The sequence below is a fragment of the Salmo salar genome, chromosome ssa25, assembly GCF_905237065.1.
Source record: "Salmo salar chromosome ssa25, Ssal_v3.1, whole genome shotgun sequence".
NCBI lineage: Eukaryota > Metazoa > Chordata > Actinopteri > Salmoniformes > Salmonidae > Salmo > Salmo salar.
In genome coordinates this window covers 9,157,384-9,182,850 of record NC_059466.1, presented here as the reverse complement: position 1 = coordinate 9,182,850, position 25,467 = coordinate 9,157,384, and the positions used below count along the sequence as shown (strand labels likewise).

At 42.6% G+C, this 25,467-nt stretch overlaps 1 protein-coding gene across 5 annotated transcripts in view; it reads right to left on the bottom strand.

The window, feature by feature from the left end:
- LOC106586120 (histone deacetylase 4) overlaps nucleotides 1-25,467 on the bottom strand; it is a 177,207-nt gene that overhangs the window by 124,044 nt on the left and 27,696 nt on the right. Inside the window, exon 1 of one of the 5 annotated variants that reach the window (XM_014173000.2) lies at nucleotides 11,491-12,115. The exons of the other annotated variants lie outside the window; for them this stretch is intronic. Coding sequence (XP_014028475.1) covers nucleotides 11,491-11,494 — 4 coding nt within the window. The 5' untranslated portion in view covers nucleotides 11,495-12,115. Of the gene's footprint in view, nucleotides 1-11,490; nucleotides 12,116-25,467 lie in introns of those variants that run through there. 5 annotated transcript variants of the gene reach the window in all.

The window sequence follows — 25,467 nt, the reverse complement described above, 5'->3', positions numbered from 1 at the left end:
AAGGAATGAATAAGAATATTTACATATAAATATATGGATGAGCGATGGCCGAACAGCATAGGCAAGATGCAGTAGATGGTATAGAGTACAGTATATACATATGAGATGTATATGAGTAATGTAGGGTATGTAAACATTATATAAAGTGGCATTGTTTAAAGTGACTAGTGATACATTTATGACATCCGATTTTTAATTATTAAAGTGGCTAGAGATTTGAGTCAGTATGTTGGCAGCAACCACTCAATGTTAGTGATGGCTGTTTAACAGTCTGATGGCCTTGAGATAGAAGCTGTTTTTCAGTATCTCGGTCCCAGCTTTGATGCACCTGTACTGACCTCGCCTTCTGGATGGTAGCAGGGTGAAGAGGCAGTGGCTCGGGAGGTTGTTGTCCTTGATGATCTTTCTGGCCTTCCTGTGACATCGGGTGGTGTAGGTGTCCTGGAGGGCAGGTAGTTTGCCCCCGGTGATGCGTTGTGCAGACTTCACTACGCTCTGGAGAGCCTTGCGGTTGTGGGCGGAGCAGTTGCTATACCAGGCGGTGAAAAAAGTTTGTGAGTGTTTTTGGTGACAAGCCAAATTTCTTCAGCCTCCTGAAGAAACCCTCCAGTTGCCAGCTCACTTCCCGACAGATTTTTCCCATCGGACTCGGGATTCAAACTGGCAACCCTCCGGTCGCTGGCTAGCCTCTCCAACCACTAGTCTATCTGCCACCCTTGTTAAAGCCCACGTGCCGGGCATCAGTAGACTCTTGGCCTAATTTTCCACCTTATATGTTGGGCACCAGGGCCGTGTTCAATACCTTTAGATTTGTAATGGAATGTGTCCTTTCACCAATCCAACCTCGTAAGATCTGTTCTTACATCAAGGAAGGAAGGAAGGTGTATTTTAAAAGTATTTTAACAGGCCCAGGTCAGCTAGATTATATCTAATTTCCTTCCACACACTGTCCCTCTTGTCAGGTAGTCTGTGCATAAAATACGTATTTACACTATATCACATTAGAACGACATTGCATCTCTCCCTCGATGCTCAACTGTGGTCCAAGTGAGCACAATAATTTTCAACATCAATGTCTTTTCAACCAAAAATTTCTAATTTCAATGTCTTTTAAACCCAATACATATTTTTAAGTGCTCATAGGGTTAGTGCTCATCTTTTCAAAGTCTTGTGCTCATAGGGGTAGCTCATGGTCTCTAAGAACTCTGAAGTCTGCAGCCTTGCGCAGCCTCAGATCTGTTGGAGAGCGAGGGGTCCTTTCATATCCAGAATGCCTGCTCTACCTTCCCGTCAAAGAAGGGGTCGCCTCCCGACTAAACACTCCTCTCGTTTACAGGAGTCACGTGCTCCATCACTTCTTCCAACCTGTGGCCTGCAGTTTCCAGGCCAGGATCTACACGCACTCACACACAGACGTCCACACACACACAAACACAACTCCCTCTCTATTCCAACCCATAAAGCAGAGTAAAGCAGACAAATACAGCCGTTCTGTTGGAGACGAGTGTCCGTGTTATAACTGGCAGTGGTTGGCTGGCTGGCTCCATCCAAACTCATCCCATTAATACAAGTGCAGTAGAGGAGTGCCACGGCAATCAATGGCTGGCAGTGCTAATGCCATGGGACCAGGGAATGAATACCCAATTACAGCCACTCATCCTCCCGCTGTAAGGGCCAGCGAGAGCCGCAGAGAGAGCCAGTGTAATCACTGCTAAACAACCAGGGCACTCAGGGGCTAACCCGACAACTACATACCAAAGAGTGCTATAACTCTACCTACATGTACATGTTACCTCAATTACCCTCGACTAACCGGTGCCCCCGCACATTGACTCTGTACCGGTAGCCCCTGTATATAGCCTCGCTATTGTTTTTTTTACTGCTGCTCTTTAATTATTTGTTACTATTATTTTTGTTTTAGGTATTTTTCTTAACTGCATTGTTGGTTATGGGCTTGTAACTAAGCATTTCACTGTAAGGTCTACACCTGTTGTATTCGGCGCATGTGACAAATACAATTTGATTTGATTTATACAGGCTAGTTAGAGTCTGGGATTGGGTTAGCGAAGCAAGCTAGCTAGCTAACGGGCTGCGTCTTGATAGTGCGGAGTGGTGTCATTTTCTAGTAACCTTTTTTACTTTTGTAGAATTGGCATAAAAGAACTGGAAAGATGGAAGCGGAGTATGAGTACATTTCCTCCATATTGCTTTCACCTGACTGTGTTTTCAAATTGTTGCAGATGAGTGGGAGGAGAAGGCCACTGTAGACTATTGTGATAAACCCTAACATGCAAGTGGAGAATTGTATGGAGGATTGCATGAGGGAAAGGCATACACGCAACCGAACACGCAGGCATGCATCCGCACACACAGACAAACGCACACCAATATATGTGCACACTCACACTAACCTCCAAATGTACACACACACCGTCACTGCATTAAACACTCACACAGACACTCCAAGCTGCTCCTTCCGCCTCACACACAAAACATGCACCCCAAATCGCAGACATACCAGCCTTCTTCCTAGATAGGCCGGACAAAGAGCAATCTATAAAAGCAGCGTTTACACTAGGGCTGGGCGATATGGCCTAAAAATCGGATCAATTCACGATAAACATATTCTTCAAAGTAGCCACCCTTTGCCTTGCAGACAGCTTTGGACACTCTTGGCATTCTCTCAACCAGCTTCATGAGGTAGTCACCTGGAATGCATTTCAATTAACAGGTGTGGCTTGTTAAAAGTAAATTTTTGGAATTACTTTCCATCTTAATGCATTTGAGCCAATCAGTTGTGTTCCACAAATTAACTTTTAACAAGGCACACCTCTTAATTGAAATGCATTCCAGGTGACTACCTCATGAAGCTGGTTGAGAGAATGCCAAGAGTGTGCAAACTTGTCATCAAGGCAAAGGGTGGCTATCTAGAATCTAAAATCTAAAATATTATTGTATTTGTTTAACACTTTTTTGGTTACTTCACTATTATTCTACAATGTATAACATAGTACAAATAAAGAAAAACCCTTGAATGAGTAGGTGTGTCCAAACTTTTGACTGGTACTGTATATCTCAATATTTTTTTAATGTTTTCTCTAATAAGCGTTGTTGTACAATTAAAGGTCAAATATACTGCATTTCAAACAGTCAGCAATAATCTAATGAATTCGGGGCTTGTGGAGTTATATTTAGGCTAAATATAAGCCTTCCACAACCACAAGATCCACTAATAATTGTATTATTTTATCAAAATAGTTTAACCTGCTTTTTTTCGCACTAATCACTAATCTGGCATCGTGTCGGTCTATGAACATGCCTTTTTTTGTTACAAATGTAACTAGAACCATGCATAATGCACATTTACTAATAATGACTAAAATGAACACGGGTCTCATCAACAATCTCTCCAGCCCACGTGCTAGTGATTAGCCAGCTAATCTTTATATTTCAAGTTTAGCCAACTTGGATCTATTTGCTAGCTAACAAGTGTCATAACTCTCCTGTGAAGATCTGAAGGATCAGGTTACAGTGGGTTCGCTCTACAGCACCCTCTCTCTCCCGCAGAGGTGGAGGGGGCCGCTTTATGGCGGTCGTAAAATACTCTGCTTCTGGGCTCTAGTATTTGAGATTGGAATTTGACTGTGGAACACAGAGAGACACTTGGACATTAAAAGGTTGAATAAATGAACAGTATTTCTGTATTCCAAGCAGTTGGAGTGGTCCGTGAACACTTAAGGAACAGTCATGTCGAGTTTGTTTCATATGGTGACCTCCTGAAGGACAGGAGACACACATTACTGTTTATTTGTTTGCATACACTTCTCAATTATGGGGTTTGCATCTGAATGTTATTTAAAATAAATGATTAAGCATAAGAATACTTTTGGAAAGATAACAATGTGATCTTAGACTTCTAAATGATAATTGTTCTTCATAGTAACTTATGATCAGTCAGTGGCCACGCCCCCGTGAGCGTAGACATTACACGGCGTCATGGAACATCTACTAAAGCATAAAACCTACTTCCCGACAAAATTTACATTAGACCCGAAAACACGGAAGCGGTTGGTACATGTTGAAATGGTTGGCAAGTCGTCCTAAGGACAAGACCAGAGAAGGTGGAGATCATTCCCACGTTGAAATGGCTAAGAAATCTACAAACTAAAGAACAATTATTCAGGCTGCAGCTGTTTAAGTACTTTAGTCTGGTAAACGCAACCTGACGTATCCATTATAACAAGCTACAACTACGAAAGACTTAGATCTCTGGTGGACAAACCACAGACTTTCTGTCGACAATCTAGCCAGCAGATGGACTGGCGATCGCAGAGAGGGACAACCAATGGCACACACTCGTTAATATGTACATTGCAATTTATTTTAGAGTGAGCGGTTGTTCATGTTCAAAGTATTAGCATTTCCATGAGCGTAGCTATCGACTGTATGTACGGGGGTCCACTTAGTTTCCCACCCCACCCCTTCCCTTTGTCTATCAAGCCGTCATATCGGCTTAGCCCAGCAGGAACTTTTCAGTGTATCATGTCAGTAACCAAGGTATAACTATTGTGTGTGTGTTTATATAATTCTGTGATTGATTAGTTAGTTAGTAAAAAAAATATTAAGCCAATTTGTATATCGCTGATTCATGATTTATGATGCTATGGTTTGTGGCAGATATCCAAGGGTTTGTTACATTCAGAAATGAGACTGATGAGGTAGTAATACATTAATAGAAGACTGTAATTGATAAGATAATAAAATATCTTAACCTGTTAGGGCTAGGGGGCAGCATTTGCACGTCTGGATAAAAAAAATGTACCCGATTTAATCTGGTTACTAATCCTACCCAGTAACTAGAATATGCATATACTTATTATATATGGATAGAAAACACTCTAAAGTTTCTAAAACTGTTTGAATGGTGTCTGTGAGTATAACAGAACTCATTTGGCAGGCAAAACCCTGAGACATTTTCTGACAGGAAGTGGATACCTGATGTGTTGTATTGACTTTAAACCTATCCCATTGAAAAACACAGGGGCTGAGGAATATTTTGGCACTTCCTATTGCTTCCACTAGATGTCACCAGCCTTTACAAAGTGTTTTGAGTCTTCTGGAGGGAGATCTGACCGAACAAGAGCCATGGAACGATGATGTCCCATTAGACACCTGGCGCGCGAGTTCATGTTGGGTACCCTCGTTCCAATACGTTATAAAAGAGTATGCATTCGTCCACCTTGAATATTATTCATGTTCTGGTTAAAAAAGGCCCTAATGATTTATGCTATACACCGTTTGACATGTTTGAACGAACGTAAATATATTTTTTCCCCTCGTTCATGACGAGAAGTCCGGCTGGCTTAGATCATGTGCTAACAAGACGGAGATTTTTGGACATAAATGATGAGCTTTTTTGAACAAAACTACATTCGTTATGGACCTGTGATACCTGGAAGTGACATCTGATGAAGAGAATCAAAGGTAATGGATTATTTACATAGTATTTTCGATTTTAGATCTCCCCAACATGACGTCTAGTCTGTATCGCAACGCGTATTTTTCTGGGCGCAGTGCTCAGATTATTGCAAAGTGTGATTTCCCAGTAAGGTTATTTTTAAATCTGGCAAGTTGATTGCGTTCAAGAGATGTAAATCTATAATTCTTTAAATGACAATATAATATTTTACCAATGTTTTCTAATTTTAATTATTTAATTTGTGACGCTGACTTGACTGCCGGTTATTGGAGGGAAACGATTTCCTCAACATCAATGCCATAGTAAAACGCTGTTTTTGGATATAAATATGAACTTGATAGAACTAAAAATGCATGCATTGTCTAACATAATGTCCTAGGAGTGTCATCTGATGGAGATTGTAAAAGGTTAGTGCATCATTTTAGCTGGTTTTATGGTTTTGGTGACCCTGTCTTTGACTTGACAAAACATTACACACAACTCTTGTAAATGTACTGTCCTAACATACTCTAAATTTATGCTTTCGCCGTAAAACCTTTTTGAAATCGTAAAACGTGGTTAGATTAAGGAGATGTTTATCTTTCAAATGGTGTAACATAGTTGTATTTTTGAAAAATTTGAATTTTGACATTTATTTGGATTCAAATTTGCCGCTCTTGAAATGCACCTGCTGTTGATGGAGTGCACCACGGGTGGCACGCTAGCGTCCCACCTAGCCCCAAGAGGTTAAGAGTTATATTCAGGAAATTGCAACTCTATAAGTAACATTTTCCTGTGGTTCCCCTGACTTGCTAGCTATTTACTATTCCGTGATTTGTTTAATTACACATAGAGAATTGAATTGATAATATAACAGTCTTCACATTTAATGACAGCAAACTTCACGACTCAAGGTTGAACAGTTAAATTGAACAGTTGAACCCTTCCGTTTATCTCCAACTATTTAAAAAGCATGTTAGCCTGTCCACTTCAGATGTTAAAATCAAGTGGCCTGGGTCATTACGACGACGCAGTGCGCTTTAAAATGTTTTTATTCTATCAGAAAAAGGACATGTTTGACTTTCAGAAAAAGATATTGGTCAAGCTCAGGCACATACTTTTTTGGGGGGTGTGTTTTAAAACCTGTTAGGTGCATAATCCTAACAGGTTGGAAATTTGGAGCCCAAATTAGCCATAGCACTGTGAGTGAGCAAGAATGAGCTAGCATAATGGTGAACACTTGAACAGGATTTTAACTTCTCTCTCAAACATATTTTAACATTTTGAAATGTGGTTAATTTTCTCTATAATTTAGCCTAACAGGGTGGACATTTATGAGTGGGACATACAGACTAACAACATGAAACACAGAAAAATAGATATTTTGAAAAATGGAGTTTAAAAGCAACAGGGTCTTGGGTGAATGTTGGCCCATTCCTCCTGACAGAGCTGGTGTAACAGTCAGGTTTGTAGGCCTCCTTGCTTGCACATGCTTTCTCAGTTCTGCCCATAAAATGTTCTATAGGCTTGAGGTCAGGGCTTTGTTGTCCTTAAGCCATTTTGCCACAACTTTGAACGTATGCTTGGGGTCATTGTTCATTATGAAGACCCATTTGGAACCAAGCTTTCACTTCCTGACTGATGTCTTGAGATGTTGCTTCAATATATCCACCTAATTTTCCTACCTCATGTAGCCATCTATTTTGTGAAGTGCACCAGTCCCTCCTGCAGCAAAACACCCCCACAACATGATGCTGCCACCCCCATGCATCACAGTTGGGATGGTGTTCTTCGTCTTGCAAGCTTCCCCCCTTTTCCTCCAAACATAACGACTTGCCAAAACTATAGTTTGTTAACAAGAAATTTGTGGAGTGGTGGAAAAATGAGTTTTAATGACTCCAACCTAAGTGTATGTTAACTTCGACTTCAACTGTATAAAGCCTCTTTGGAATTCACATTTTACACTAAATAAGCAGTTATATTTCAATGGGGGCAGAAAAGGCACCGCAAAGTAGGAATGACCCGCCTACCTTATTTTGCAGAATGACAACGAGCTGGCAATTCCTTATATAATTGTTTTATGCTTATTGCACATTTATAGAACACAGACTAGACAGATGGTATATCAGTCTTTCTCTAAAATGCTGCTAGCGGTACGTGCTACCCCAATGCCGCGTGTGACAAACATGAGCATTCATTTTCCAGAATCAACGTTCATTGATAGTGTAGTTTTAGTAGTGTCTGCTCTATTTGCAATTTTGATAAGTTGAGACATAAAAAGGGGATTGTTAGAAAGGTTAACTTCTCCTCTATTACAGTAAAATAATGTCTCAATGTGTTTTGGTGTTTAGGCTTGGCTCACAGTTGGCGTTCCAATTCATCCCAAAGATGTTCGATGGGGTTGAGGTCAGGGCTCTGTGCTGACAAGTGAAGTTCTTCCACACAGAAATTTGACAAATTGACTTGACGGTGCATACTGCCAATGTTTGTGTATGGAGATTGCATGGCTGTGTGCTCCATTTTATATATATTTTAGCAAATGATGTGCTAAAATAGCCAAATTCACTAATTTTAAAGGGTGTCCAGATACTTTTGAATATAGTGTACATAGTATGTATAACCTGGAAGTAGAAGAATAGGTATTGTTGTCCATTAGTTTATTCCAATTAGGGGAGGGATGGTAGGGTTTGGGGAAAATAATAAAGAAAAAAGAAAACAGAAAACATCAGACTAGGTGTATGTGCAGTGCAGGAAAGTAATCAGACACCTTTACTTTTTCCACATTTTGCTGCATTACAGCCTTATCTAATGTTGATTAAATTAAAGGTTTTCCTCGTAAATCTACATACAATACACTATAATCAGAAACGAAAACAGGTTTTTAGAAATACATTATTTACATTCAGAATGTTTGCTATGAGACTCGAAATTGAGCTCAGGTGCATCCTGTCTCCGTTGATCATCCTTGAGATGTTTCTACAACTTGATTGGAGTCCACCTGTAGTAAATTCAATTGATTGGACATGATTCGGAAAAGGCACAAACATGTCTATATAAGGTCTCACAGTTGACAGTGCATGTCTGAGCAAAAAACAAGCCATGAGGTCGAAGAAATTGTCCGTAGAGTTCAGAGACAGTATTGTGTTGAAGCACAGATCTGGAGAAGGGTACAAAAAATGTCTGCAGCATTGAAGGTCCCCAAGAACACAGTGGCCTCCATTATTCCTTAAATGTAAGATGTTTGGAACCACCAAGACTCTTCCTAGAGCTGGCCACCTGGCCAAACTGAGCAATCGGGGGAGAAGGGCCTTAGTCACCGAGAACCCGATGGTCCCTCTGACAGAGCTCCTCTGTGGAGATGGGAGAACCATTCAGAAGGACAACCATCTCTGCAGCCCTCCACCAATCAGGCCTTTATGGTAGAGTGGCCAGACAGAAGCCACTCCTCAGTAAAAGGCACATGACAGCCCGCATGGAGTTTGCCAAAAGGCACCTAAAGACTCTGACCATGAGAAACAAGATTCTCTGGTCTGATAAAATCAAGATTGAACTCTTTGGCTTGAATGCCAATCGTCACGACTGGAGGAAGCCTGGCACCATCCCTCCGGTGAAGCATGGTGGATGTAGCATCATGCTGGGGGGATGTTTTTCAGCGGCAGGGACTGGGAGACTAGTCAGGATCGAGGAAAAGATGAGCGGAGCAAAGTACAGAGAGATCCTTGATGAAAACCTGCTCCAGAGTGCTCAGGACCTCAGACTGGGGCAAAGGTTCACTTTCCAACAGGACAACGGCCCTAAGCACACAGCCAAGACAATGCAGGAGTGGCTTTGGGACAAGTCTCTGAATGTCTTTGAGTGGTCCAGCCAGAGGCCGGACTTGAACCCGATCGAACATCTCTGGAGAGAACTGAAAATAGCTGTGCAGCGACGCTCCCCATCCAACCTGACAGAGCTTTAGAGAATCTGCAGAGAAGAATAGGAGTGCCAAGCTTGTAGCGTCATACCCAAGAAGACTTGAGGCTGTAATCGCTGCCAAAGATGCTTCAACAATGTACTGAGTAAAGGGTCTGAATACTTATGTAAATGGTATATTTCCCAAAAATCTTTATAGATTTTTTTTTCTCAACATTTCTAAAAACCTGTTTTTGCTTTGTCATTATGGGGAACTGTGTGTAGATTAATGAGGGGAAAAAATGATTTAATACATTTTAGAATAAGGTTGTAACGTAACAAAATGTGGAAAAAGTAATGTCTGAATTCTTTCCGAAGGCACTGTATGTGTGCATGCAAGTACTAGAGTGTGTACAACAGAGGAAGGAATCACATCAGACTAGGCTGGGAGACTATGTTAAGAAACAGTGACAAAAAACGAACCTTAGATCAGCAGGGTCTAGTACAGAGGGCAAACTGTGCTTATTCCAAGAGGCCTCTCGGATCATGAGAAAGATCATGGAAGTCTGATTTATTTATAGATCAGGGTAAACCATAGCAGCTATTAGTCTGGTATCCAGCCACAGTAGGGATTAGGGATCAACCATGTGTGGAATCCCCTGACATGGTATCACAGAGCCAATGACTCACGCAGGTGCTTTGGGGGGGCTAGCCAATCAGGGGTGTAAGTGGGTCGGGCGCAAGCTTGGAAAAGGGGTAAGCGGCCGAGAGTCGTCCTTTGCATGCATACATGTTATAATTGTCCTTGTCTTCTTTCTTTCTCACTCTCTCGGTCTCTCCCTCTCTCTCCCACCTCTCAATCCTCCTCTCTCAAGCCATCTCCCTTCTCTACGCCCCTCTAACTTTTCTTATCCTCCCTCTGCTGCCCACCCCTACCTCTCTCCATCTCATGTACGGTATGTAAACACAGCAATCTGTCTCTCTCTTACAGAGATTACACACACAGTGGATAAATCCATAGTCAAACACGCCCGGCTCAGTCCTAAGGCTCTCTGTCATTGTACCATATCACATAGCACTGTACTTATGCCACTTATTTGACAGATAGCGCTACACTCCACCAAACGTCACTCAACCACACACTGAATCCAACCTAACCACACACTCAACCCCAGCCCATCTGCCAGTCAGCTAACAGACTGTTTAGAGCCCTCACAGTTTGCAATGGGTTGACTGGACATACTAAAACACACACGGTTAGCAAAAAAACACAGGTAAAAGGTCAAAAAGGCTTTTAAAACATCAGACGATACTGTTACATCATAATGCCAAGGGATGAGCAGTGTTGCACTCCTCTTTCAGACAGAGCCTCAATATCATCGTTCACCCCTTCTTCGCCTACATCTATTCGTCCCTTCCCTCTGTCTTTTTTTCTCTCTATTTTGTTTCTTTCCTTTTGGTTGTTTCACACACTGTTCTGCTCCTCTCTCCCCCTCTCCCTTTCTTTCTCTCCCAGGCTCCTCTCTCGCGCTTTCTTCCTCTCCATGTGGTGCAGGGCAGACACAGTGAAGTGGAACATCGGGGCAGACAGACACACACACACACACACACACACAGGAGCATTCCTTAAAACACGAGACACCAAGACTAAATCCACCACACACTTCCCAGTCCATGCGGTCACAATTCCAAGATTATGAGACACACATATTGGCAAATATATTAAGAAGTTACACTAAGACAAATAGATACCAAGGAGCAATGAACTACATACGGTGAGACACACACAGAGACAGAAAGACACACACAAACTCTCTATTTCACGCAGACACACTAACACACACCCCCTCACAGAGAGACACATAGCGGGCAGTAGTAGGTATCTGCTCCAGTGAGTGTGAGGCACTCAAGGCTGCAGAGCGGAGCATGGGATAAAAGACATCCCTACCATGAGTCTACTCAGCCTGTCCACCCACACACACACACACAAAAAGCAATGGACACACACCAACGCTATACTCCGCTATAACAAAACACTCTCACACACACAACCCCAAACGGCATACTTTGAAAACACAGGCACACAAACACAGAGACACACAGGCGTGGGCACACACTGTACAGCGCGGCGCTCCTCTCACCCATCAGTTGTGCGTTCCGGATGGCGTGCGGCTAACGCGATCGCTAGAGCAGCCTCACTGAACCGGGAGCTCAACTCTCCACCGCTGACACAACACACTCAGTAAAACACAGCCCCAGTCCACAGCAGATACCGGAACAGTGCTCTCAGTCTCCACCTCTCTGTTTTCTCACACTCACTGTGTTCGGTTCGCTCTCCGGCTGTGTCCCCTCCCCTCCCCTCTCTCTCTCTCTCTCTCTCTCTCGGGGCTGGTGACATCAGAGGGCAGTCTCAGACATGCTGAGTGTTTGTGCGCTTGTCTCCCTCTCTCATTCCTGGAATAGGTTGATTTTCACAGAAAGGACCGACCTACTGGGGAGGGGATCTCTCACCCTCCCTCCTTTCTTTTTGCTCTCTTCTTTTCACCTCTTACTTATACTTTCTCCTTTCGTACTCTCCAAATCTTTCTCTTTCACCCTCTTTTCATCTCTCACTCCATGCCCCTGCTCTGTCCTTCTGTTTAAGTCTAACTCTTTTCCTACCTCATTAGTCAGTCTTCTTGTCTTCCCTCATTTCCGTCTCTCTCGCTCTCTCCTCGGATCCCTCCATCCCAATGCTCTCCTTTTCATCTGTTGCCCATTTATCCATCATCACTCTCCTAGTCATCCATCTTTATATCCTTCCTTTTTTGCTCGCTCATCCTCTTCTCTCTCTCCGTCCCTCCCTCTTTCCCTATCCCTCTCTTATTAAGTCCACATGGGTTGGGTGTGATTCCAGACTGTTATGTGGCCACTGTCCAGACAGTCTGCAGTAGACTCTGGTCTACAGGGAAAGTGCTCTACAGAAGATTTACAGATTAGCAAGTCACTGTGGCGAGTGGCTCTGCGAGACGCCGCAATTAGATTGCCTAATTTCTCTCTCCATCTATCTATAAATCCCCTCGACAGCTATCCCTTGCCTCTCCCCCTCAGTCTCTATATATTCCTTTTGTCTTCCTACATGTCTCCCTTACTCTATGTCTCTAGCCCTGTCTACCGCAAGTTCTCACTTTCTCTCTCATCTAGCCCCCTAACTGTACGTACTGTACCATCACCCGCTCTCGCTTCATCCCTTTACCTCCCTCCCTCCCTCTCTCCGCAACTCTCTCCATCCCTCTATAGCAGTCATGAGTTAATTCGCTGGACTAGCCGATGGAGAGATCAGAGAGAAGAGAGAGACTTGCCAAACCCTTAACTGGGCTGCCTCTTGTTTGGTATTCCGTTCATGCACGTCTCTTCACAATCAAAAGACAGTTGTTGCTAATGCCATTGCCACCTCTGGTTGGATGTTGCTACGCTTACCAGTCTCCTCTCCTCAGTCGTCCCTGTCCATGTAATCTAATTTGTTATGATCTAAAAGGCAAAACTGATCCTAGATCAGCACTCCTGCTCTGAAATGCTTTATGAATACGGGCCCAGGAAACACAAACCTATAGTTGGACAACATTCTTCCCCTGTCTAACTGGGTAAAAGTTTCCGAGGTCCTAACTTTCAGATAAACAAGTCCTGTGAAGAACCGACATGAGTGTCTGTCACGTAGACTAGGGAATCATGGCCAGCTCTATTCCTTAAATTGCTTTCTGCAACATTCTAGTTCGCTGAATACTCTGACCACCCACCATCCCCGCCTTGATGCCCTGTTTTTCCCTGCCTCTACACACACACGGCTGTGATTAGGGCACCTTATCTCTGACCTCTAGCGTCCCTGACGTCAAACTCTTACCACAGCTTCACAGCCATGCCACTGATAACACCTAATTGCTCCCACTGACACTGGACCAAAACACAGGGGGAAAACCCTCCTCACACACACACATCTGTGTTTTCTACCTTACTTCCACCAAATTCCACATCATCCCATAACGAGACAGGTCAGGATGCAAAGTTCCTGGAAGTTTGTCTGCTTTTCCTTAAACACACCTCCACGCACACACCACCCCCCCACGGGTGCTCACACAAACTCATGTTTTTATTTCCCCCTTCTGGAGTAAAGCCACCTCGGCTAGACGGAAATAGTGTCAATTTCCCTAGACATGGAAGGTATGGAGATGATTAGGCGCATTCACGAGCCAGCGCCCGTCCAAATTCCATTCCATTATTATGGAGGAAGTCTAGAGCGACAGTGAGGTGTGTTTGTGAACTTTCCTCTCCTTCACTGGGGTGTTTAGGGTTTGTTCTCCGTCTGCTGGCATGTGGGAGCCATCTAAACACTTACCAGAACAGTGTGCCATGTATATTCTGTGTGTGTGTGTGTGTGTGTGTGTGTGTGTGTGTGTGTGTGTGTGTGCGTGTGCGTGTGTGTGTGTGTACCTGCATCCATATGTGTATGTATTTGTGGTAAATAATGCATCCGGCTTAATGATGCAGTGTGTGTGCGTACGTTTGTGTGTGTGGCATGCAGACAAGGCTGATGAATAAGTAATGTGTCGGGCGTCCGCTCCACAACAAGAGGCCGCGCTGCATTCCCAGAGGGAAATGACAACTCCAACAAAGAGAGACTTTCAACCACCTCCCTCTCTCCCTCCACTACAGAGGGATGGGGATTTTTATTTTCTCCTCCTTTCCCCCTAAGGAATCAGGTCTGCCTCCGAATATGTGTAATACAGCATCATTTATGATTGATTTATATTATTTATTATACCTTTCTCTCGCTCTCTGCTTCTTCCCCTCTCTACATTAACCAAGTCACACTAGCCCTTCAACAGGAGCCCAAGACAGATATACAATAATTGAATTATGGCGCTACACGCCACGTTGAGCTGGCCACTGCCGGTAGTGAGATATGGCCACCTCTTTGGTTAATGCTGCAACGTTAATAATACATAGACGTTAATACAACGTCAATAATAGATTGAGCAAACTTTAAATGAAATTGTTTGAGTAATTAGAGTGACTTCAGAAAGTATTCAGACCCTTTGACTTTTTCCACATTTTATTACGTTACAGCCTTATTCTTAAATGGATTAAATAATTTTTTTCCCCCTCATCAATTTACACACAATACCCCATAATGACAAAGCAAAAACAGGTTTTTAAATACGTTTGTTAATTTACAAAAAAAAGAAATATACCATTTACATAAGTATTCAGACCCTTTACTCAAAATTTTGTTGAAGCACATTTGGCAGTGATTACAGCATTGAGTCTTCTTGGGTATGACGCTAGAAGCTTGGCACACCTGTATTTGGGGAGTTTCTCCCATTCTTCCCTGCAATTCCTCTCAAGCTTTGTCATTTTGGATGGGGAGCGTTGTTGCACAGCTATTTTCAGGTCTCTCCAGGTTTTCATCAAGGATCTGTACTTTGCTGCGTTCATCTTTCCCTCGATCCTGACTAGTCTCACAGTCCCTGCCACTGAAAAACATCCCCACAGCATGATTCTGCCACCACCATGCTTCACTGTAGAGATGGTGCCAGGTTTTCCTCCAGACATGACACTTGTGTCTTTGGCAAACTCCAAGTGGGCTGTCATGTGCCTTTTACTGAGGAGCTGCTTCCGTCTGGCCACTCTACCATAAAGGCCTGATTGGTGAAATGCTGTAGAGATGATTGTCCTTCTGGAAGGTTCTCCCATCTCCACAGAGAACTCTAGAGCTCTGCCAGAGTGACCATTGGGTTCTTGGTCACCTCCCTAACCAAGGCCCTTCTCCTCCGATTGCTCAGTTTGGCGGGTGGCCAGCTCTAGGAAGAGTCTTGGTGGTTTTAAACTTTTTACATTTAAGAAAAGTGGAGGTCACTGTGTTCTTGGGGACCATCAATGTTGCAGACATTTTTGGTACACTTCCCCAGATCTGTGCCTCAACACAATCTTGTCTCTAAGCTCTACGTACAATTCCTTCGACCTCCTGGCTTTTGCTCTGACATGCACTGTCAACTGTGGGACCTTATATATACAGGTATGTGCCTTTCCAAATCATGTACAATCAATTGAATTTACCACAGGTGGACTCTAATCAAGTTGTAGAAACATCTCAAGAATGATCAATGGAAACAGGATGCACCTGAGCTCAGTTTCGAGTCTCATAGCAAAGGGTCTGAATACTTATGTATATAAGGTATTTCTGTTTAGATTATTAATAAATATGCAAAATAAAATCTAAAAACCTGTTTTCGCTTTGTTGTTATGGGGTATTGTGTGTAGATTGCTGAGGACATTTTTTTATTTAACACATTTTAGAATAAGGCTGTTACGTAACAAAATGTGAAAAGTCAAAGGGGTCTGAATACTTTCCGAAGGCACTGTAGGTGTAATAAAACAGATTATTGTCTGGACTATTTCCTCTGCTGGAAGGATGAAATAGTATGAATTTAACTTAATAAAACAATGACTTTAATGAAAATATGTCACTCATTTTTTGTATATGTCGGTAACCGGTTTATAACAGCAATAAGGATACTTTTCGAAGGCACTGTAGGTGTAGATAGCTGTGTCTCTCAGAGAGACTGACGGGAACTGACATAGGTGTTGGGTTCTTTCTGTGTGTGTGTCTTTCTGTATGTGTGTGTACGTGCGCGCGTGTTCACTTGTGAATGTGTGAATATGCATGCATGCGTACGTGCTTGCGCTAGAGACACGGCTGGAAATGTGATGTCTTCCCTCCACCCCTGTTTCTGGGAGCCAGCCAGAGGCCCTTTGTTTCAGATGAGGAGCAATTATAATATTCCTGAAAACAGTTGATGCAGTCTTTGTTTGCTTGTTTGTTTCACCCCGTCACCTAATTGCGGCCATGAATGGTCGTTTCTGCTCATGTCAGGCCGCACCGAGACAAAGGACGTTCATGCACACACACAAACACAAACACGAACAAGCAGGCACAGACACACAAGCAAACACACAAACAAACACGTGGGCATGGACACACACCCACCTCAACACACAAACACCTTCACACACACAGATTCCAGGAATTACAACCAGAAATGCTTTCACACACATATATTCTAAATAGCGATCAAATACGCACAACTAATGCTGCCTGTTTGCCTCTGCTCTGCTAACAAACACTGTGTTTTTACACCAGTAACGAACCAAACAAACACACCAACAACCAATCAACTTGCCTTTGTTCTGGAAAACAAGGCCTGGAAACTTGAATGCCCCCCCTCTCGCTTGTAAAAACCCATGGCCATTCGGCGCTTTTGGGCGCATTGACAATCTCAAGTCATTCATTTGTAGTGTCTTTCTCCTTCCCTGTTACAATTTCTATTCACCTCTCCCTCAAAGGTAATTCCCTGCTAGGTTACTCAAGAGCGGTTGCAGAGTAAGAGGGCAATTAGCCGTTAGCTATACTAGCTACCTAACCCAGTCCAGCCCATTTTAAGTCATGTGAGCCACGCCCCTGTGCACTATTGCTAGCATCGCTTGCACTATCTTTGGGAGTACCTGAGTAGAGGCATATAATAATGGCATATGTAGTCTATTTAAGCAATAAGGCCCGAAAGGGTGCGGTATATGGCCAATGTACCACGGCAAAGGGCTGTTGTTATACGCGAAGCGGAGTGCCTGGATACAGCCCTTAGCCGTGGTATATTGGCCATATACCACAAAGCCCTGAGGTGCCATATTGCTGTTGTGAACTGGTTACCAACATTCATAAAAAAATTAGTGACATATTTTCATAAAAATCCTACTATTTCATCCTTCCAGCAGAGGAAATAGTCCAGACAATAATCTGTTTGTGAATTATTTTTCCATCATTGCTATAAAATCAAAGAATAGCTGCTAGCCATCGACAGAAACCAAAATCACATCCAAATTTGCAGCAGAAATTACAGAAAACTAGCTGCATTTTTGTTTGTTTTAGCTGTTTTCTTTGAACATTTCTTTGGATTTATCCACAATATCCATAGTTGCGGTCTCGTCAGAACATCGTTCACTCTCTATGGTACTATCTATTGCATCTTAGCCTATGCCGCTCTGTCATTGCTCATCCATATATTTATATTTTCTTATTCCATTCCTTTACTTAGATTTGTGTGTATTAGGTGTTTGTTGAGGAATTGTTAGATATTACTTGTTAGATATTGCTGTACTGTCAGAACTAGAAACACAAGCACTTCGCTACACTCGCAATAACATCTGCTAAACATGTGTATGTGACCAATAACATTTGATTTGGTACGGGGAGATCGATCGCATTGGCAAATTTCAACATTGTTGCCAAGGTCGGAGAAACAGACAGCAAGGTTTGTACAGATCCCCGTTGTTGTATACCAAATGCTAGAGTAGAAGCAAGGAGAAATAATGTATTTAATAAAATACTTACTGTTTTTCTCTTGTCATTTGCAGTGGTATATCAAGAACAGCGTCGTGATACTAACTGTAAACAAATATTTTTTTAACGGAAAACTCGGTGTCTCACGGCTGGAACACTGTTTTACCCAATCAGCATCCAGGATCCAAACTACCCGGTTTATATTATATTAGAGTCTCAATATATCAGGGAGGTAGGTGAGAAGTGAGTAAGTAAGCCTTGTCTGAGCCAGAACGGGCCATACTGCAGGGCATGAGCCCATCTCCTGTTTTTGTAGCTTGAAGCAGCTTGATGTACAAGAAGTAGCCTGACACTCCCTGGACAGGACGCTAGTTTGTCCCAGGGCCTTACCCCCAATCTATCTCCTTAATGCTGAGTGCCAAGTAGAGAGGCATCAGGTCCCATATTTAGAGTATTTGATATGATTAGAGTGGGGATCGAACCCCCAACATTCTAATCTCAGGGTGGACACTAATCTCAGGGTGGACACTATAGGCCCTGCGTATCCATAGGGCCTATAGAATACATCAGCGGTTCCCAAACTAGGGGTTGCGACTCCATATAGGGTCGCCTGATATGAAAATGGGGTTGAAAACCTTTGTGAAAATTATAATATCGTCTTTGTATCTAAAAATCATTGTAATATGGTTAACCTTAAAAATCTAAAAGATAAAAGTAATCCAGAAAGTGCCCTTAGAGCATGGGAAAAGTCCACACTTGGATCATTCCCACGGTGAATGGCTAGGCCCGCTAGGCTATGAAACCACATACATTTGAGACTTTGACATTAACAGCCGCAATTGAAATGGTGAAAACAATGTGTGGGGAGGCAGAGGCAAAGAAACATCAACACCTTTATCAGATAACACTTCAACAAATAAGTTATGCTTTTACTAGCAATCAGGAGGAAACTCTGACTTAACGACTCAAAAACTCACCAGCTTATGCTTTCCAAATGGACGTTAGCTGTGAGGACCGAGATGACCATGCATTGACATTTGTTCGCTATACAGTACCAGTCAAAAGTTTGGACACACCTTCTCAATCAAGGGATTTTCTTTATTTTTACCATTTTCAACATTGTAGAATAATAGTGAAAGATATCAAAACTATGAAATAACACATATGGAATAATGTAGTAAACAAATCAAAATATATTTTATATTTGAGAATCTTCAAAGAAGCCACCCTTTGCCTTGATGACAGCTTTGCACATTCTTGGAATTCTCTCAACCAGCTTCACCTGGAATGCTTTTCCAACAGTCATGAAGGAGTTCCCACATATGCTGAGCACTTGTTGGTTGCTTTTCCTTCACTCTGCGGTCCAATTCATCCCAAACCATCTCAATTGGGTTGTGTTCGGGTGATTGTGAAGGCCAAGTCATCTTATACAGCACTCCATCACTCTCCTTCTTGGTCAAATAGCCCTTACACAGCATGGAGGTGTGTTGAGACATTGTCCTGTTGAAAAACAAATGATAGTCCCACTAAGCACAAACTAGATTGGATGGCGTATCATGGTAACCATGTTGGTTAAGTGTGCCTTGAATTATAAATAAATCACTGACAGTGTCACCAGCAAAGCACCCCAACACCATCACACCTCCTTCTCCATACTTCACAGTGGGAACTACACATGTGGAGATCATCCATTCACCTACTCTGCGTCTCACAAAGACACGGCGGTTGGAACCAAAAATCACCAATATGGACTCATCAGACCAAAGGACAGATTTCCACCGGTCTAATGTCCATTGCTCGTGTTTCTTGGCCCAAGCAAGTTACTTCTTCTTATTGGTGTCCTTTAGTAGTGGTTTCTTTGCAGCAATTCGACCATGACAGTTGATGTTGAGATCTGTCTGTTACTTGAACTCTGTGAAGCATTTATTTGGGCTGCAATTTCTGAGGCTGGTAACTCTTTCCTGTGGCAGTCCTCATGAGAGCCAGTTTCATCATAACGCTTGATGGTTTTTGCGACTGCACTTGAAGAAACTTTCAAAGTTCTTGACATTTTCCATATTGACTGACCTTAATGTCTTAAAGTAATTTCTCTTTGCTAATTTGTTTCTCTTTGCTAATTTGAGCTGTTCTTGCCATAATATGGACTTGGTCTTTTACCAAATAGGGCATTCTTCTGTATACCACCCCTACCTTGTCACAACATACAGTAACTGATTGGCTCAAACACATTAAGAAGGAAATCAATTCCACAAATTAACTTTTAATAAGGCACACCTTTTAATTGAAATGCATTCCAGGTGACTACCTCATGAAGCTGGTTGAGAGAATACCAAGAGTGTGCAAAGCTGTCATCAAGGCAAAGTGTGGCTACTTTGAAGAACCTCAAATATAAAATATATTTGTTTACTACATGATTCAATGTGTTATTTCATAGTTTTGTTGTCTTCGCTATTATTCTACAATGTAGAAAATAGTAAAAATAAAGAAAAACCCTGGAATTTGTAGGTGTCCAAACTTTTGACTAGTACTGTGCATTTAAAAACATTATTATTTGTTTTATTTATTTCACTTTTATTTAACCAGGTAGGCTAGTTGAGAAAAAGTTCTCATTTACAACTGCGACATGGCCAAGATAAAGCAAAGCAGTTTGACACATACAACAACACAGAGTTACACATGGAATAAACAAACATAGTCAATAATAGAGTAGGAAAAAAGTACCCATAAGTTAAGATAAGGGAGGTAAAGCAATAAAATAGGTCATAGTGGCGAGGTAATTACGATATAGCAATTAAACACTGGAGTGATAGATGTGCAGAAGATGAATATGCAAGTAGAGATACTGGGGTGCAAAGGAGCAAAATAAATAAATAAATACAGTATGGGTTGAGGTAGTTGGATGGGCTATTTACAGATGGGATATGAACAGGTGCAAGAATCTGTGAGCTGCTCTGACAGCTGGTGCTTGAAGTTAGTTAGGGAGACAAGATTCTCCAGCTTTAGCGATATTTGCAGTTCGTTCCAGTCATTGGCAGCAGAGAACTGGAAGGAAAGGCGGCCAAAGGAGGAATTGGCTTTGGGGGTGACCAGTGAAATATACCTGCTGGAGCGTGTGCTACGGGTTGGTGCTGCTATGGTGACCAGTGAACTGAGATAAGGCGGGGTTTTACCTAGCAAAGACTTGTAGATGCCCTGGAGCCAGTGGGTTTGGCGACAAGTATGAATCGAGCGCCAGCCAACGAGAGCGTACAGGTCGCAGTGGTGGGTAGTATATGGGGCTTTGGTGACAAAACAGATGGCACTGTGATAGACTGCATCCAGTTTGTTGAGTAGGGTATTGGAGGCTATTTTGTAAATGACATCGCCGAAGTCGAGGATCGGTAGGATGGTCAGTTTTATGAGGGTATGTTTGGCAGCATGAGTGAAGGATGCTTTGTTGCGAAATAAGAAGCCAATTCTAGATTTAACTTTGGATTGGAGATTTTTGATGTGAGTCTGGAAGGAGAGTTTACAGTCTAACCAGACACCTAGGTATTTGTAGTTGTCCACATATTCTAGGTCAGAACCGTCTAGAGTAGTGATGCTGGACAGGCGGGCAGGTGCGAGCAGCGATCGGTTGAAGAGCATGCATTTAGTTTTACTTGCATTTAAGAGCATTTGGAGGCCTTGGAAGGAGAGTTGTATGGCATTGAAGCTCGTCTGGAGGTTAGTTAGCACAGTGTTCAAAGAAGGGCCAGAAGTATACAGAATGGTGTCATCTGCGTAGAGGTGGATCAGAGAATCACCAGCAGCAAGTGCGACATCATTGATGTATACAGAGAAGAGAGTTTGCCCAAGAATTGAACCCTGTGGCACCGCCATAGAGACTGCCAGAGGTCCGGACAACAGGCCCTCCAATTTGACACACTGAACTCTATCAGAGAAGTAGTTGGTGAACCAGGCGAGGCAGTCATTTGAGAAACCAAGGCTGTTGAGTCTGCCGATAAGAATGTGGTGATTGACAGAGTCGAAAGCCTTGGCCAGGTCGATGAATACCGCCGCACAGTATTGTCGCTTATCGATGGCAGTTATGATATCGTTTAGAACCTTGAGCGTGGCTGAGGTGAACCCATGACCAGCTCGGAAGCCAGATTGCATCGTAGAGAAGGTACGGTGGGATTCAAAATGGTCGGTGATCTGTTTGTTAACTTGACTTTCAAAGACCTTAGAAAGGCAGCATAGGATAGATATAGGTCTGTAGCAGTTTGGGTCTAGAGTGTCTACCCCTTTGAAGAGGTGGATGACCGCAGCAGCTTTCCAATCTTTGGGGATCTCAGACAATACGTAAGAGAAGTTGAACAGGCTAGTAATAGGGGTTGCAACAATTTCAGCAGATAATTTTAGAAAGAGAGGGTCCAGATTGTCTAGCTGTGGGGGTTGCAGGGCAGTTGACTGGGGTAGGGGTAGCCAGGTGGAAAGCATGGCCAGCCGTAGAGAAATGCTTATTGAAATTCTCAATTATCGTGGATTTATCGGTGGTGACAGTGTTTCCTAGCCTCAGTGCAGTGGGCAGCTGGGAGGAGGTGCTCTTATTCTCCATGGACTTTACAATGTCCCAGACATTTTTTTTGAGTTTCTGCTACAGGATGCAAATTTCTGTTTGAAAAAGCTAGCCTTAGCTTTCTTAACTGCATGTGTATATTTGTTCCTAACTTCCCTGAAAAGTTGCATATCGTGGGGGCTGTTCGATGCTAATGCAGTACGCCACAGGATGTTTTTGTGCTGGTCAAGGGCAGTCAGGTCTGGAGTGAACCAAATGCTATATCTGTTCCTGGTTCAACATTTTTTGAATGGGGCATGCTTATTTAAGATGGTGAGGAAAGCACTTTTAAAGAATAACCAGGCATCCTCTACTGACGGAATGAGGTCAATATCCTTCCAGGATACCCAGGCCAGGTTGATTAGAAAGGCCTGCTTGCTGAAGTGTTTTAGGGAGCGTTTGACAGTGATGAGGGGTGGTCGTTTGACCGCAGACCCATTACAGACGCAGGCAATGAGGCAGTGATTGCTGAGATCATGGTTGAAGACAGCAGAGGTGTATTTGGAAGGCAGGTTGGTTAGGATGATATCTATGAGGGTGCCCTTGTTTACGGATTTGGGGTTGTACCTGGTAGGTTCATTGATAATTTGTGTGAGATGGAGGGCATCAAGCTTAGATTGTAGGATGGCCGGGGTGTTAAGCATGTCCCAGTGTAGGTCACCTAACAGCATGAGCTCTGAAGTTATATGGGGGGCAATCAATTCACATATAGTGTCCAGGGCACAGCTGGGGGCAGAAGGTGGTCTATAGCAAGTGGCAACGTTGAGAGACTTGTTTCTGGAAAGGTGGATTTTTAAAAGTAGAAGCTCAAATTGTTTGGGCACAGACCTGGATAGTAAGACAGAACTCTGCAGGCTATCTCTGCAGTAGATTGCAACTCTGCCCCCTTTGGCAGTTCTATCTTGTTGGAAAATGTTATAGTTAGGGATGGACATTTCAGGGTTTTTGGTGGTCCTCCTAAGCCAGGATTGCCTAAGCCATAAGCATTGGGGGAGGTGTTGATGTATAGATGTTATATCCTTGTATTGCTACTGCTGTATCATCAAATGAATTATCTAAGTGAGTCTCAGAAATGGGTAATATATAATTGTTATCTGACATTAACACGTTATTGATTTCATGAACCTTATTGCTAAGGCTACATATATTAATATGGGCTATTTTCAGCCCTTCCTGGGTAGCTTATCAGAGATGGATATAATATGGAAAAGTGCAAACAAAGCAAGAGAAAAAAAATACATTCAGCAGTCCATTAATCAGTTGGTGTGAGTAAGAGTGTGTGCTGCGGGGTTGAAGCTTGGCTCTTTCCAGAACAGCTACCTTGTCCTTGAACGTCAGGAACTTGATGACCTGTCACCTAGCCCGGTGGTGGGTTTTCCAGTCCTGTGGGCGCGCTCCACCTCAATCTTCCTGTGGTCCATCTTCAATTTCTCAGAGATCTTTTTCCTCACTTTGTCCTCAGTCTCCGTCCAGGTCTCATATGGAGATTCTGCAATTCCGTCTACAACCATGTTGTTCTGCCTTCATTGTCCCTCGAAAGGATTTCTCCATCATTGTTATCATGGATTCACACACAGAACTGATGTCCTCTCTTAATGACTTACAGATTGCTGTCATCTTGCAGTTTTCCTGTTTCAACTCATCGAGCTGACTCTGGGTGAACTGCATACTGTTCATCAGGTCCTGGACCTCTCTGGTTAGGTTGTCTATTCTTTAACTAGCTGACTCCACCAGTATTTGGACAAAACACTTGAACCTATTTTCTTGTTGTTGTAACAACTGCTTGTAGAACTCTTTTGGTTCATTTAAAAGATCCTTCACCTGTGATAGAGAGACACCACTGTCCTCAACAGTGCTTTCGTCTTTGTCATGGTAGCAACGCAGGTTACGCTGTTACTCAGGTTACGCTGTTACTCCTCACAGTTTCAGACAGGGCAGGTTGCAGGGAAGATTGGAAACAACAACAAACAGCAGGGATCTAGACAGCCATATGTAACGATCGTAAAGAAGAGTCGACCAAGGTGCAGCGTGGAATATGTTCATCTTGTGATTTATTTACTCAGAACACGATAAAAAGTCATGAACAAAGAAAATACGACCGTCACGTTCTGTAGGCACACAAGCAATACAAAAATAAGATCCCACAAACACAGGTGGAAAAAAGGCTGCCTAAGTATGGTTCCTAATCAGAGGCAACGATAGACAGCTGCCTCTGGTTAGGAACCATACTTGGCCCAACACAAAGAAATACAAAACATAGAATGCCCACCGCACACCCTGACCTAACCACATAGAGAAACAAACCCTCTCTCTCAGGTCTGGGCGTGACACCATACACATGGTTAGCAGATGTTAATGCGAGTTTAGTGAAATGCTTGTGCTTCTAGTTCCTACAATGCAGTAATATCCAACGAGTAATCTAACCTAACAATTTCACAACAATTACCTTATACACACAAGTGTAAAGGAATCAATAAGAATATGTACATAAAAAACATATATGAATGAGTGATGGTATAGAACGGCATAGGTAAGATGCAGTGGATGGTATAGAGTACAGTATATACATATGAGATGAGTAATGTAGGATATGTAAACATATAAAAGTGGCATTGTTTAAAATGGCTAGTGATAGATTACATCAAGATGGCAAGATGCAGTAGATGGTATAGAGTACAGTTTAACCTCTATGGGCTAGGCGGGACGAATTCGTCCCACCTACGTAACAGCCACTTGAAGCCTGTGGCGCGATTTTCAAAACCTTAAAAATCCTATTACTTCAATTTCTCAAACATATGACTATTTTACAGCTATTTAAAGACAAGACTCTCGTTAATCTAACCACACTGTCCGATTTCAAAAAGGCTTTACAACGAAAGCAAAACATTAGATTATGTCAGCAGAGTACCAAGCCAGAAATAATCAGACACCCATTTTTCAAGCTAGCAAATAATGTCACATAAACCCAGAAGACAGCTAAATGCAGTACTAACCTTTGATGATCTTCATCAGATGACAACCCTAGGACATTATGTTATACAATACATGCATGTTTTGTTCAATCTAGTTCATATTTATATCAAAAACCAGCTTTTTACATTAGCATGTGACGTTCAGAACTAGCATACCCCCCGCAAACTTCCGGAGGAATTCGCTAACATTTTACTA